Genomic DNA, 12783 nt, shown 5'->3' on the forward strand with positions numbered 1-12783 from the left:
TAAAAAAGTTAACAGTCCAGTCCATTGCTATCTGCAGTGCATTTTGAGCCTTGGCAGAATTGCAAGTGCTCTTACGTACCTAGCAGTGAGAAATGTTTTCATAAATGCCACCAGCTGGAGATAAGGGTTCACAACTCCAAAATGGGCTGTAACTCCAAAATAGCAAATCTATCTATCTCAGGGTTTTATGCTCCTGCCATCATCCTGGCCTTTCTTAATGGTGCCTGCCTTTCTCAACAAAATTTCTAAAAACAGGCAAGCTTAGTGGGCCTCATTTGGTTTCTGGTGTATCTCCCCTTCCAGATCTACATGTCTGCTCTGGACACGGCTTATTTTATTAACTGATAATTTTTAAGATAATTTTTTTCAGGATCTTTGACTTCTTTTTCTCTGCCTGGGTTTTGAAAATGCCAGCGTTATGCAGTATATGGATGTTCGTTCCCTTGGCAGAAGCCACTGAACCTGTTTTTCTTCCCTGAATGCTACAGAGTTGCCTCCTTTGTTTTCCCTGGAGAACCTGTCCCTGCAGTCTGGGAAAGAGCACCCAGTCCCAGAGAGAATAGCAGGTTCTTTGTGCCAAGTGGGATATGCAGATTAGCATGAACCCACTGACCATCTTTGAAACTGGGAAAGGTGGGAAAGGTGGATTGGTCTTGAGAAAAAGCAGTGTGAGGCTACATGCATTTTTTGCTCCATGTGCTCCAAACCTGAATGAATTAAGCAAAGTGCATTTAACACATGTGAGAGTTGTGGAGTCTGTGTATAGACATGACTTCTTGAAATTACTCTGCAGCAAAAGCATACCTGGCATGGCTTTCTGGTAAGTGGGCAGACTTTCATGTACCTGACAGCTGGAGCTCAGAAGGTATTGTAGCACTGCCTAGTCCTAGTGATGGCTGCTGGAATGTCCAGGGTTATCACCACATTAATCTGTTCTCCTTGTCTATACCTCTTACAAATTAAGTGCCTTGCAAGCTGTGCACATAGAGACCATGTCTCCCTTGTTACTTGCCTTTGTCCTTGTTTGCAGCCTTACTGCTTAAAGTAGCTGTTGATGGTTGGGAATGCCTGTCCAATGGGGACTTGGAATGGGCACTGTTTTGTACCTTTGTACTTGCTTCTTGGTGCAGCTGGGTTACAGTTTTGGCTTTAAAATGTTTCGAAAGCTGAGTGATTCCCAGATTGGTTGGATTACTGTGGTTTTTACCACCGTTACATAAAGTTGAACACCTAAGGCTTCTAATGGATTGTGCATTTAAAGCATTTCTGAAGCAGATAACTCTTGTCCCAAAATAGGATGCCATTTCTGCTAGCAGAGTTCAGAGAACAACAGTAATTTTCTGAGTGAGATTATAAATTATTTATCTTTAGAAGACGCACCTGTGGGCAGAGGAGAAAGTCTGTAACCAAACCCTCACACTCCATGGATAGAAAGTGTTGCCTTTGTAGGCTTGTTTCTTTAAAGATCACAGATCCCTGTGAGATCACTGAACAAACATCTGAGCTGCTATATTTCATCTGAGCCTCACAGACTGGCTCTATGCTGAGGTGAGAAAAGGGGGTGTGAAATGTCCCTCCTTGATGTTGCTAAGTAAAATAATAATAATGATAATCTTTTATGTACGATCAAAACCTTTTGCCTTCTGTAGAGAAGTGATGAGGCCTGGATTTTGATACCATTCAAGTGCAGATGTATAAAAGCAATCCTCAGGAAGGATTCGGGACATGGAAAGTTAGACTTATGTTTGGCTGGGCACAGAGCAGTTGACTGAAAACAGCAGGACTGCGAGAAGTGACTGGCAGGAACAAAGGACAAACTAGTAGGCAGAGACAGTTCACTTCCAAACTCCAGGAAGCTGTGTCCTGGCTATGCTCAGTGAGCTGAGCAGAGGGAGATTGGCAAACACAAACTAACAAGTGTCAGAGTAAATGGGAACTGTGTGCAGGGGTCCCTGCACCAACCTTAGCAGTGGAGAGCAGAGTAAGGCACCTCCTCTCTCTATTTCCTGGCTCACTCACGTTTGCTATGTGCTGCTCAACTTTGTCCACGTGTCCAGCTCCAGACACTGAACAAGACTCCCATGAGTTCCATCAGCTTTGGATTCTCCACAGCAGGACTGGAGCATGTGCTCATGTCTCATTGTTACCCTGGAGCCCGTGGGCAGCTGCGCCCACCTCTGCAGGCTGTTACAGTCTTACTGCCCAGCAGTGTTGGTGCATGCCACGTCAGTGGCATCCTGTTTTATACCTCAGAGGAGAAATTTGCCCTTTATCTTTTGGTCTGGCTCAAGTTTTTACTATTGAAAAAATACCCTTCTTCCAGCAATTTTTCCTGGACTCAGGGCAGAAAAGATGATGCCCTCTACTCTGGGAATGACAGATGTGTGAGCTGGTGGGGGACTGTCTTACAGGCTCGTGCTCTCAGCCCAGAGCATGAGAGGGCCATGGGTCTATCACTGCATGTAGTACAAGCTGCAGCTGCTGGATGCAGAAGATCTGGGGCACCAGAGCAGAATTAGCAATGTGCTGTGGGTCTTACACATGTGGCATGGTTGCACTTGAATCTGCAGCCCACATCTTTGTCTTTCCCATCAGACCCACTCCACATCCTCTAGATCCATAGAAATGTGCTGTACATGCAGCATGTCTTGGGAATCTGAGTTGTGAAACTATCATAGCAACATCCTCCTCCTCTTTGTCTTAGCATTCGTGAACATGGAATTAATAGTCATGGCTTGATCAGTGCGGGGGTGAGGAATGGTGCTAAGGCATCAGTACTGCATTTAACTCCAGGATAGCTGCAAAGGTAAGGTAGTGTTGGGTCAGACAAAAGCTCTGTGCTGCTGCTAGTCCTGGATGGATGCTTTCCTGGAAGCCAGAAAGGCAGCTGCTTCCAGCATGTGTGTGTAGCATTGGCAGCTTTAGTGGAGCCTCTCTGAACTTGGCTTCTGCAGACAAAGAGGAAAGGGAGAAGGAGATGAGTGCAGCTGAGGTTTGGGCAGAGTCTGTTGGGAAATGTGGCAGCTGTGTGTGTGTGTTTTTATTTAACTTCTAATTATTTAGTTATGTTCTTTGTCTGTGGTGCTTCTGGGGATTAATTTCAACAAAGACTCCAGCCTGCATCAGCAACTTTAAAGTTGCTCTGTGAGAAGTGTGATGGCACTTGGAAAAAAAATCGTTTTCCATATTAATTAGAAGTTACTACTGTAAAATTGATGTCAATTATCCAGCACTTTATTATGGAGAGGCAATAGCCTCTTTGTAGTCCAGGTGTCAGCAGCTTTTCATTACAATGAGAAATGTCGCTATTCAGTTGAGTTCATGAGGAGAAACATTCAGGGACTGTGAGTTGTTGTAGAGATTAAGGACGGAGAAAAAGGGGAAGATTTGTACTAAAACTAGAATAAACAAGCCAGTTTGAAGACTGCAATGTAAAATGCACATTTCTACTGGAATAGGAAAACCCTAGTGTCTCTTCCTACAGCCTCCATCCTCTGAGCTCGGGGTATGGACTGCTGAGTTTGCTTGTGGTGTTTTGCACTTTGACTAGGTTTGGGAGATGGGACTGCCAAATTCCCTGTGGGTGTGGTACACAGGCAGTGACAAGCACTCCACCACCTCTGCAGGGTGGACAGAAGGCATGTTTGGCTTCTATCCTGTTGTGCAGTAGTGCTGATGAGAGGTTGGCATTACATGTCCCATAGACTGGCTGCTCCGTCCTCTGGCATGGAGCAGATGGGACAGAGCCCCTGGCTTTTTTGTCCTGTGGGCACTTACTGGTCCTGACCTGGAAACCCTCCCCCATGGCAGCCGTGTGAGCAGCAGGGAGTTGGTGAGGGGGCAAGTGCATTTTAACCTGGGCATTGTTGGGGTGGCGTTTTGCTTGATGTGAGATCATTCAATCAGTGCTGTTCCAGCTTCTTCTGTGTCATGGTAGTTAATGACTGTCTTAGGGGCACAGAGAGGCTTTAGTGAGGCACTGGTAATGCTGACTGATTGCATTCTTGTGCTTTCCTATGCTGATTAAAAAGGCAGTGTAGAGACCTTGATTTGTTCTTGTTTCTGTTTTTCCTTTCATTTTTCTGTCATTACCTGTGCATGCTTCCTGGAACCTACCCACCACCAGGTCCTTTGCTGGGTGCTGTGAATTGCTGGTGCTCTCTAATTTTATGTTCCAGTAAGGCAGAGACTGCAGATGCAGATGATGAAAGATTCTGCAGGTTAAAAAGTTACTAAGCAATGAAGCAAATGACGTCTGCCAGATAGATGGGCCCTAGAGCTGCATGTTGCCCATTAGGTTTTACTGCTGGTGCAGCTCCCCCTGTGGCTTTGCTGCTAACAGTAGCAGTGCTCTCCTGGGCACAGTGGGGATAGGAGACTGCTGCGTGTAATCCCTGTGTTTCCCCAGGACAGGATCTTCCAGGAGGACTGGTCTGTCCTGGGGGAGTGCAGTATGTTGGCTCTTGCTGAGGATCAGTCAGAGGGAGCAGCTCTGGTGCAGTAAGGAAGAAGTCAGTGCGTAGTGACTAGCACAGCAAAATGATGGTCTGTTTTGAATGCTTAAAATTTCAGGGCAGGGGCAATTTCTTCTGGGAGCTCCTGTTCACAACAGGCCACTGACCCAGTCAACAAGACTGTCCATCCAGTTTGCAAGTTAGTGATGAGCTGGTGGATGGAGCAAAGTAAGGAGCCACGAACTGTGAAATAATCCTGTTCCTCTGGGTGCAGTGACCTGGCATGGCATGGGTGGGATGCTGCAGAGAGCTGAGCCACGCATCAGTCCCTCCTTTGGAAGCCAGCCCTTCTGCCATGTTCCTAAGGGGTTGCCTCTGCTCACAAGTTATTGGTGTTAACTGGGGAAGGAGAGTTTTATGGGGCATGGGCAGTTGTAGCTGCAGGAGAAAGCTGAAATCTGGATGCCAGAGAAAGCACTTGCTGTTCAGAGCAGCTCTTGAAAAGCTAGTGCAGGTTTGAGGACGTGTTCTCTGGAACTTCTGGAAAGCAGTGAGTGAGTGGTGGGGCAGAGGGTCAATTTGATGGCAGATTACTTTTAAATTACAGTGGTGCAGCTCCACTGAGTTCTGGTTTGTTGCAGTGGAAAAAATGAGCAAATGTAGCCTCTGGGGCTGGTGCAGGTAACTGCAGGAAGGGAATTCAACAGCCTTCCCTCTTCTGGTATTGACCGTGCCTGAGTTGCTTGCTTCCGTCATATTGCTTTTTAAAGACTCTGATCCCCCTAAGGTAACCTACAAAAGACTTTTAGACTGTGACTCCATTAGGGTTGGATTTTTTTTTTTTCCACAGTCAACCATTAAAAAAAAAGAAAAAAGCTTCCTTTGCATGTTTGTCCTTGCAGTCTGAGGGGTGTCACTTCAAGCTCCTTGAAGATCATCTACAGTCCAATTTTGTCTGTCCTTGCCTGACACTAAAACTGGTATTTTTCCAGCTTCTCGTGAGATTTTTAAAATCTGAATGACTGTTTAAAATCTGTTTGGAAGAGCAGCTAAAAGTCCCTTCTTAAAATCCCTTCTCATACTTGACCATCTTGGAATTCATGTTTTCTAGACAAGACGCTTACAAGAAGAATGGGTTGGACAAGACTTTGAAGAAGAAATGCTTTAACCTCAAAATTAAATTGCTCTTAATTCCTTTGTATCTGACAGAAAGGTGCAGATAAAGATCTTGTGTGTTTAAGGAAAAAGGCTGTTCTTCCTGCAGTAGTTTTCCTGAGCAAAAGTCAAAGCAATGTGTAAGAAGGGCAAAGGATGCTGACACACACTCTTCTGTTACACAGAGGATGTGAGATTTTTGTCATCTGTGTAGGAAGTTGATGCCTTTTAAACCTTCCTGTTAGATATTCTTAATACCTTCTGCTGCTCTTTGACCTGTCCTCTGTCTAGCAGCTGCATCTTAAAGAGCAGATGAAATCATCTCAAGGATGGCAGGTCCTAATCTCAGTAATAGTTTCTATCCATTACAAGGTATGAAGTTGAAATGATCTGTGAGTGGGTTTATGTCAGATCCCACGTAGCATTTTTTCTCAGCAGCAGCAAGAAAGGGAAATTATCAGGCAGTGGGGAGAAGCTGTTTATTTTTAACTTACCCTTTCTTTTTAAGTTCTATTTCATAATTAAAGGAGATAAGGAGTGGAAGCCAATGAAATACATAGCTGAAGGGATAAGCTGATCTCAAGCTCACTGCAGAGATTACAATAAGTAACAGAGTAGAGACTGTGGGGGCCTTTTTTTCCTTCCCTGATCTCATCCTAAAGTATCAAAGTGAGTTCTTAGCTGCCTTTCAAAGGTGATGCAAGAGGGCAGATTTAAAGGATTCTGGTTACAGAGCTCACTGCTGCCCTCAGAGTGTACTTCTCTTCACCATAGTTTGAGGATGCCTCTCTTGAGTATCTGAAGAGATCTCTACTAGCAAGGAGGAGCCCTGATTGTTCCTAAAGAAACCTGTGCATCCACTGAGTGATCAAAACTGTGTGGCACTGTGCATGCCTGTGTGTGTGGGAATACAAGGAGACTGAAGGGAAGGTTCCTGGGGAGTCAGGTAGCCCTGAATAAAATTCCTTTGCTCTTGAATTACTGCTGGAGAAGCCTGTTCAACTCTTCACCTTTCAAACCAGGTTCTTCCTCTGCAGCTTATTAATCTTCGTCAATTTGGCTTCCTCTGATTGACAGGAGCAAGCTGCCAGATCTTTTATTGCTCAGAAGAAGGTGCATTTTGCTATTACACTCTGTCCCTAGTGGATAGTTATTCCTGTGCCCCGGTGGCTTTCTTTCATCATTGCTTTTGGCTCTGCAATACTTCTTGTAGCTTCTGCACACAGGAGCAAGAAGGGCAGGCTGAATTTGGAGATGGATGTCATTGCAGGGGATTCTTTCTGCCAGTGAAGCTGACAAACAAAACAACATTAGGAAATGAGTACTGGAGAGGAGGCTGTGAGCCTTTGCAACACCAGCAAGCTGTTCTTAAATAACATTGCAGAATCAGAATCCATGCAGTTAGAAAAGACCTCTGAGACCTTCAAGTCCAAATGTTTATTCCCATCCCCAGCTTGCATCTGCAGTTTTGGAGGACAGTTGAGCTGCAGAGACTGCTGCTTGACCATCTCACCTGGGAATTGCTTTTGGACCCCCTTTTTTTGCCCCCAGTCCTCATTTGGATGATTCCCTGTAAGCTTCTGCCACCTCAGGCCCTAGCATGAATGTCTCTCTGCACCACTGCCACATAGAGAGTTTGGGGAAACGAGCTTTTGAAGGAACCCTAAGCAACTTTAGATTTCTTAGAAAAAAAGATGTAAGGACCAGATTCAGTCTTGTAAAGGGCAGGAGCTGCCAGGTGCCTAAAGCGGCAGTTGAGAATAGTGCTTACATTGCTGGAAGTACAAGAGAAGTGCAAGGACTGCTTGTTGTTCTGGTCAGTGTTGTCTTCAATCCTCTGCAATGCTCCTCTTAGGATCTTCTCTGAATTGTGATGCCTTGGAGCAGGGTCCTCTTCCTTTGCACCTTTTACCACATGTCTTCCTGACTGGAACTTGTCGTAAGCAGGGGTTAGTGTAGTGCAAACCTCACTCAGATGTTGATACTCTGTTTAGCTCTCAGAGCAAATGGCAACAGCCTAAAAAAGAAGTCCATGTGTTTAGGAGAATCATTTCAGGCATATGTTTGCCCAGGAGTGTTGGTCTCTATGGTTCCTTGTAGGAAGATTATTGTCACTAACCATCTCACAAATGCTTTGAGGAATATGTTAGTCCATGCAATGCTTTAAAGCTAAAAAATCATTGTGGGAGTCCCTCTTGGTGTTCCCTAGTTAGGAAAACGAATAGTTCAGTAGTACAGAGATGTGTAACTATGAATTTGCAAGTATAGCCCAACACTGGGAGCAGAGTAGGGCAGTAATAAAAGCTGCTTTGGTTGCAGTGGAGGCCAGTAGTAAAGTATCTCCTGGGCAGAAAGACCTGGATTCATGTCTCCATGTCTTTCTAAAAGCAGAGTCTATATCAAGGCTGGTCTTCTCTTCGTGCCTGTCAGAAGCTTGTTCCTATCAGGAGAGACATGCAGTGCTCAGTATGGAAGCTGACCTGAGCAGCTCTAGAAGCTGGTGATTTAGCAGGCTGTGAATAGTGATTCACAAGCCAGGAGGGAAGTGGCAAAACTAACCTTGGAAGGACTGTGAGGCTGGGCAAATCTGTGCTTGTATTGTGCTTCTGTATTGCATCTGGGTGTACATGTGGTAATTAGCTGCTTGATTTATTAATATGTCTAATTCTGAGGACAGAAAGCTGCTACTGTCATGCCATCTACCATTCTCGTGAAATGAGAAATTCTGTAAATTTCAGAATGGTTCCTTGGCAGGAAGACTTTAGTGCCCACCTCCATGTTGTTAATCACGAGCCAAATATTGGGTGTTAAAGCAATCTCTGTTGTGAAAACAGGTGCCAAAGCTGTGATCTATTTCCTTGCTCCTCGTGTCCTGAGGAGTCCATGGATACTGATTCCTATGCTGTGTTTGGCTGTTTCTGGCAGGTTTTGGAAGTGGTAAGGTCCAACTATGACACGCTGACCCTGAAGCTGCAGGACGGACTGGACCAGTACGAGCGCTACTCCGAGCAGCACAAGGAGGCTGCCTTCTTCAAAGAGCTGGTAAGTGCCTTGACTCTGAGCAAGCAACAACCAACCCTCTTCCAAAGCCTTTGCCTGTGGCCTGGGCAGTTGTATTTGGGGTGTAGCTGAGCAGTCCCATTACTCCATTGGATTGCCTCCAAAGAGAGGGCAGGAGCAGGACCTGGACAGATCTGAGGGCTTCCTGGAGCTCTCTGTGTGGCTGGAGAGGATACTCCAGGCTTCTTAGGCCTGCACTGGTCAGACAGTCTCTATCCCTTTTGCCATGGGAATTTGCTGTGCTTTGTAGTGGTAAATCTGTATGGGGAGAAGCTGACTGAGCTGACTGCTCCCACCTGGGGTCAATCACGCACAGCAACTTTGCTTTTTTGCTCTTGTTAAGGGGACCATGAAGTTTGGTCTTCTTGCTCATTGCTTTTCTCCATCACTCACAAAAAAGGGTTCCCAAGCAAAGAAAGTGAAGGCATTGCCTAGAAATGTCTCCATCTGCAAGGGGAGAAGACTGATGGTAGGAAGACCCACAAAAATTATAGAGCAAAGACAAAAATTAGTCTAAATAATTCAGGTTGGTAGTTATAATTCTTCAGCAAGCCAGCTTGCTTGCCCTGCTCCAGAGAGCCTGAAGGCAGTGTTTTTGTAGTGGCTGGTGTGTGAGGGAAGCCTCACTCTTGAATCATTACAGCTTCACCAAAGGGAGGGATCTCTAACCTTGGCAGCCTTCTCCACTACTCTGAGAACTGATTATTTCTCCCAACTTTCTCCCTGCTGATTGATGAGTAGTTGATGCCTTCCTACTCTATCACGAGTCTCCCTTAGTTTGGGCATGTTGTTGTGCATTCCTCTGTCAGCTCTGCTCCAGAAGAGGCACCTGAATTGGTTTTGTTTCCTTTTACAGAATGCTTTTAACTCTCTTGGGGTCATTCCAGCCATGACATGGGGTAGTATATGGGCAAAACCACTTGCAGTTGTTTCTGTGCTATTTTTCTGTGTTCTCTTATGCCTCTTTTTGTCTCTCTGGCCTGCAGCTTGACACAGCTTTCCTGGAATACAGGCAAGAAAATTTGGCCATAGCCTTTCTGTGACATAGGCTTCTTGTATTACTGTACACTGGAAATAAGACACATTCCTGTTTCTGTTGTCATCTGTTCTGTCCCAAGGACTCCCACCCTTAGCCAGCATCTCCTTCCTCTTGGCCACATGACTGCTCTGCTTCCTGCATGTCCCACTTTCCACTTGGCCTGGCAGAAGCTCAGACCAATCATGCCAATTGATTAAAATTATATTCTCAGTCCTATGATCATCACAGCCACAAAACACTTCAGCTAAAATTATTTTCTTCCTAGACCGATTTCCTATTTTTTTCAAAATCCCAATTTTGTATCATTTAAGAATCTGTTTATCATAACCAGCCCGTCAACTCCCTTCTGAAAACTGCCCATCCAGGTACCCTTGGGACCCTCTCCTCAAGAGCATATAAAAGGCTGAATAATTACTGTATAAATGTGCTGATTTGACCCAGTTGTGAATCTGTTTAATCCACATCTCTAGATGCCCTGAGAATTGGGACCCTATTAAATGTTCTTTACTCACAGCTACAGAAAATCCCCTGCATTCCATTAAGCCGTTCCCTCAACACAGTGGGAAATGAACCTGATACGTTCTGATTGTCTTCAGCAAATCCACTTGGCCTCCCGGCCTCCTCGCTCTGCTTTTCTCTAGGTGCACAGTAACTGATGGCTTTATTAATTGTTCAAACAACTCATCAAAAAGGCCCTAATCTGCCCTGTCCTTCCCATAGTTCCCTTCAAACTAGGTACTTGCTTTCTTTTTGTGAAGCTTTTGAGTCTTTGCTTCAGCTTCTGTTGCTGGTCTGATATTGGATAATACCCCCCCACCCAGTGCTTTGTATTTAACCTCTAAGATTTGCAGGATTTTATGAAGGGGGCAGAGTGAAGTTGCTGCAATTCTCTTTGTGGGCTGTACCAAAGAAGCAGGGCTGGTGATGAACTACAGATTTCTGAATTCACATTGAGCTCATCAGGTCTTCCTGGATAGGATCTGTTGGCAAATAATTGTCCAGATTCTGCCAGGTTTTCTTATCACTATCTGTAAATGTTTACATCAAAGCAAACCCTTCTTGGGTGGGGAATGACACCGAGGAGACATTTTCCTTTTCAGCTGCCTTTTTATCTCTCTTTGCTCCCATTAAGTAGGTGAGCAGAAGCTTCCCCAAGCCATTCTGGGGGCTCCTTTATGCTTAGAAATCTTGTTCTCACTCCTTTCACCTGCTTTGCTAATGCACTGCTTAGCTTCTCTTGCTTTCCCTCAGTGCTGCTCTGTCTTGCTAATCCCAAAGAAAAATCTGCTTTCTTCTCCCATTCCCTTTACAAAGCAGTTTTCAAAGGCTGAGATCCTGCGGCCACATTGTGGTGGAAGGTGATGTGCAGATTGTTTTATCAGCTGGGTTTTTTGGCATGTTGTGCTGCCTTTGAGGGGCTAAAGGAAGGAAGTTAGGAAGTTTTCTAACACTTTTTATTTCTTTTCCTTTGAAGCCTCAGGAATGTCATTTGAGGTCTATGCAGCTTTGATAGAATGAATGGTTTGGATGTGAGCTTTTGGACCCTCACATTGCAGCTGGAGGAATGTGTGCAAAGTGATTTCAGCATCTTTCCAAAACATTCACTGTCTTTGCAGTTAGATAGGTTTCATCAGTCTCAACAGAGTCTGATTAGGGATTGATTTCTACAGGGAAAATTACATTAATTTGACTTTTAATTAAGTGTAGTAGTCAGTGTAAACCTTCTCATTGTACAAATAATTTAAGGGCTGCTTGTTGATTAGGAATAGATTTAATTGATGAGACTTGCTGTGAAATAGGAGTGTTGGTACAACCTTGCACACTTCCAGCTCTAATGACACAAAACTAGAATTTAATCATGTTTCCCCCCCATGGTTAATGCCCTTGCTTCATCCATTCTTTCATTTTCTCGTCCTTCCACAGATGATGTCAGCATTTTGCACATTTCCCATTTCTTCAATGTTTGTGGACTAATAGTAAGAAAACAATTTTAAAAGTTCTTCTGGCCCTAATTCTCCAGGATACTCCATAGTGAAGCAAGAGGGAACATGTGCTCTGCTTGTACTTCCTATCAGAATGAATATTAAAGCTCTGACCCTAATTTCTGCAGTTTTAGGACTTTTTTGTAAGCCGGTCTGGAGGGATCTGGTAAATTCCAGGCTGGCAGCCAGGCCTGGGCTGTCCACTGCACCAAGGGCTAGGAGGAGTCCTGGGGTGTATCCTTATGGAGCAGCTTAGGTAGACTACAGGAAGCTTCTAAAATTTATCCTTGTTACAGACTGACACCTCCTTGTCAGAACTGTCTGGTCTTCCAACTCCAAAAGGGAGATGAGCTCTGGCTCCTTGTGCTGAGCCCTGGTGCTGGAGATAACTCGATTTAACTTTTATTTGAGCTATTCTTACCTTTTAAGCAGGTTGGCTGAGGCTGCCTGATTTCTTGCAGCAGAAGAAATGCTGGGCAGGGATTTGTGTAAACATCACTTTTATGTGTTATCATACCCACTCTTCTCCCCAGTTTGTGTTAAAGCAGATCTACATTCATCTAGACTGGTCTTGACCAAAGTTTGTGTCTATAGCTTCTCTTGAAACCTGAAGGTGTCTTTAAATGGAACTAGCTCCACAGTAGCTTCAGGTGAGCTCCTCCACCGCTTCACAGACCATAGGTTTTAAAAGTATTTCCTCTTTTCCTGTGTAAATCTTCTTTGTCTAAATTAGGCAGAGTATTTCTTGCCCCATCCCTGGGGATCCAGATAAATATTACTCACTGTTCTCTTTCTGACCTTATTTTGCATAATGGAGTGTGTTTGCTCTATTCCTCCTTCTCTTTGCAAACTAATCAGGCTAATTAATTTCTTGTGCTCTACCCCATAGCTACAATGTCTGCTAAGCCCTGTGTTCTCATTGTGCCACTCCAGCCTCACTTTCCAGGCTTGCAGAGACTCCTTCTTGGAGACCTTGATGTGTATCTGAGCTGGGAATCTTCTAGTGCTGGTGCCTGACTCCTGGCAGCAGTTCCTGAGGCCAGGAGCTCAGTACTGCTTGCACTTTCTGTTGCTGGGACCCACAGAAATGCTT

At 44.8% G+C, this 12783-nt stretch overlaps 1 protein-coding gene across 2 annotated transcripts in view; it reads left to right on the forward strand.

Annotated features, from left to right (window-relative positions):
• The window catches only part of ARMH3 (armadillo like helical domain containing 3), a 124929-nt gene that overhangs the window by 108132 nt on the left and 4014 nt on the right, over window positions 1-12783 (forward strand). For both annotated transcript variants that reach the window (XM_088169237.1, XM_014885945.2), the window contains exon 25: window positions 8535-8651. In XM_088169237.1, the coding sequence (XP_088025363.1) occupies window positions 8535-8651 (117 nt within the window). The remainder of the gene's footprint in view (window positions 1-8534; window positions 8652-12783) is intronic.

Source organism: Sturnus vulgaris, chromosome 8, assembly GCF_052056855.1.
Source record: "Sturnus vulgaris isolate bStuVul1 chromosome 8, bStuVul1.hap1, whole genome shotgun sequence".
Classification (NCBI taxonomy): domain Eukaryota; kingdom Metazoa; phylum Chordata; class Aves; order Passeriformes; family Sturnidae; genus Sturnus; species Sturnus vulgaris.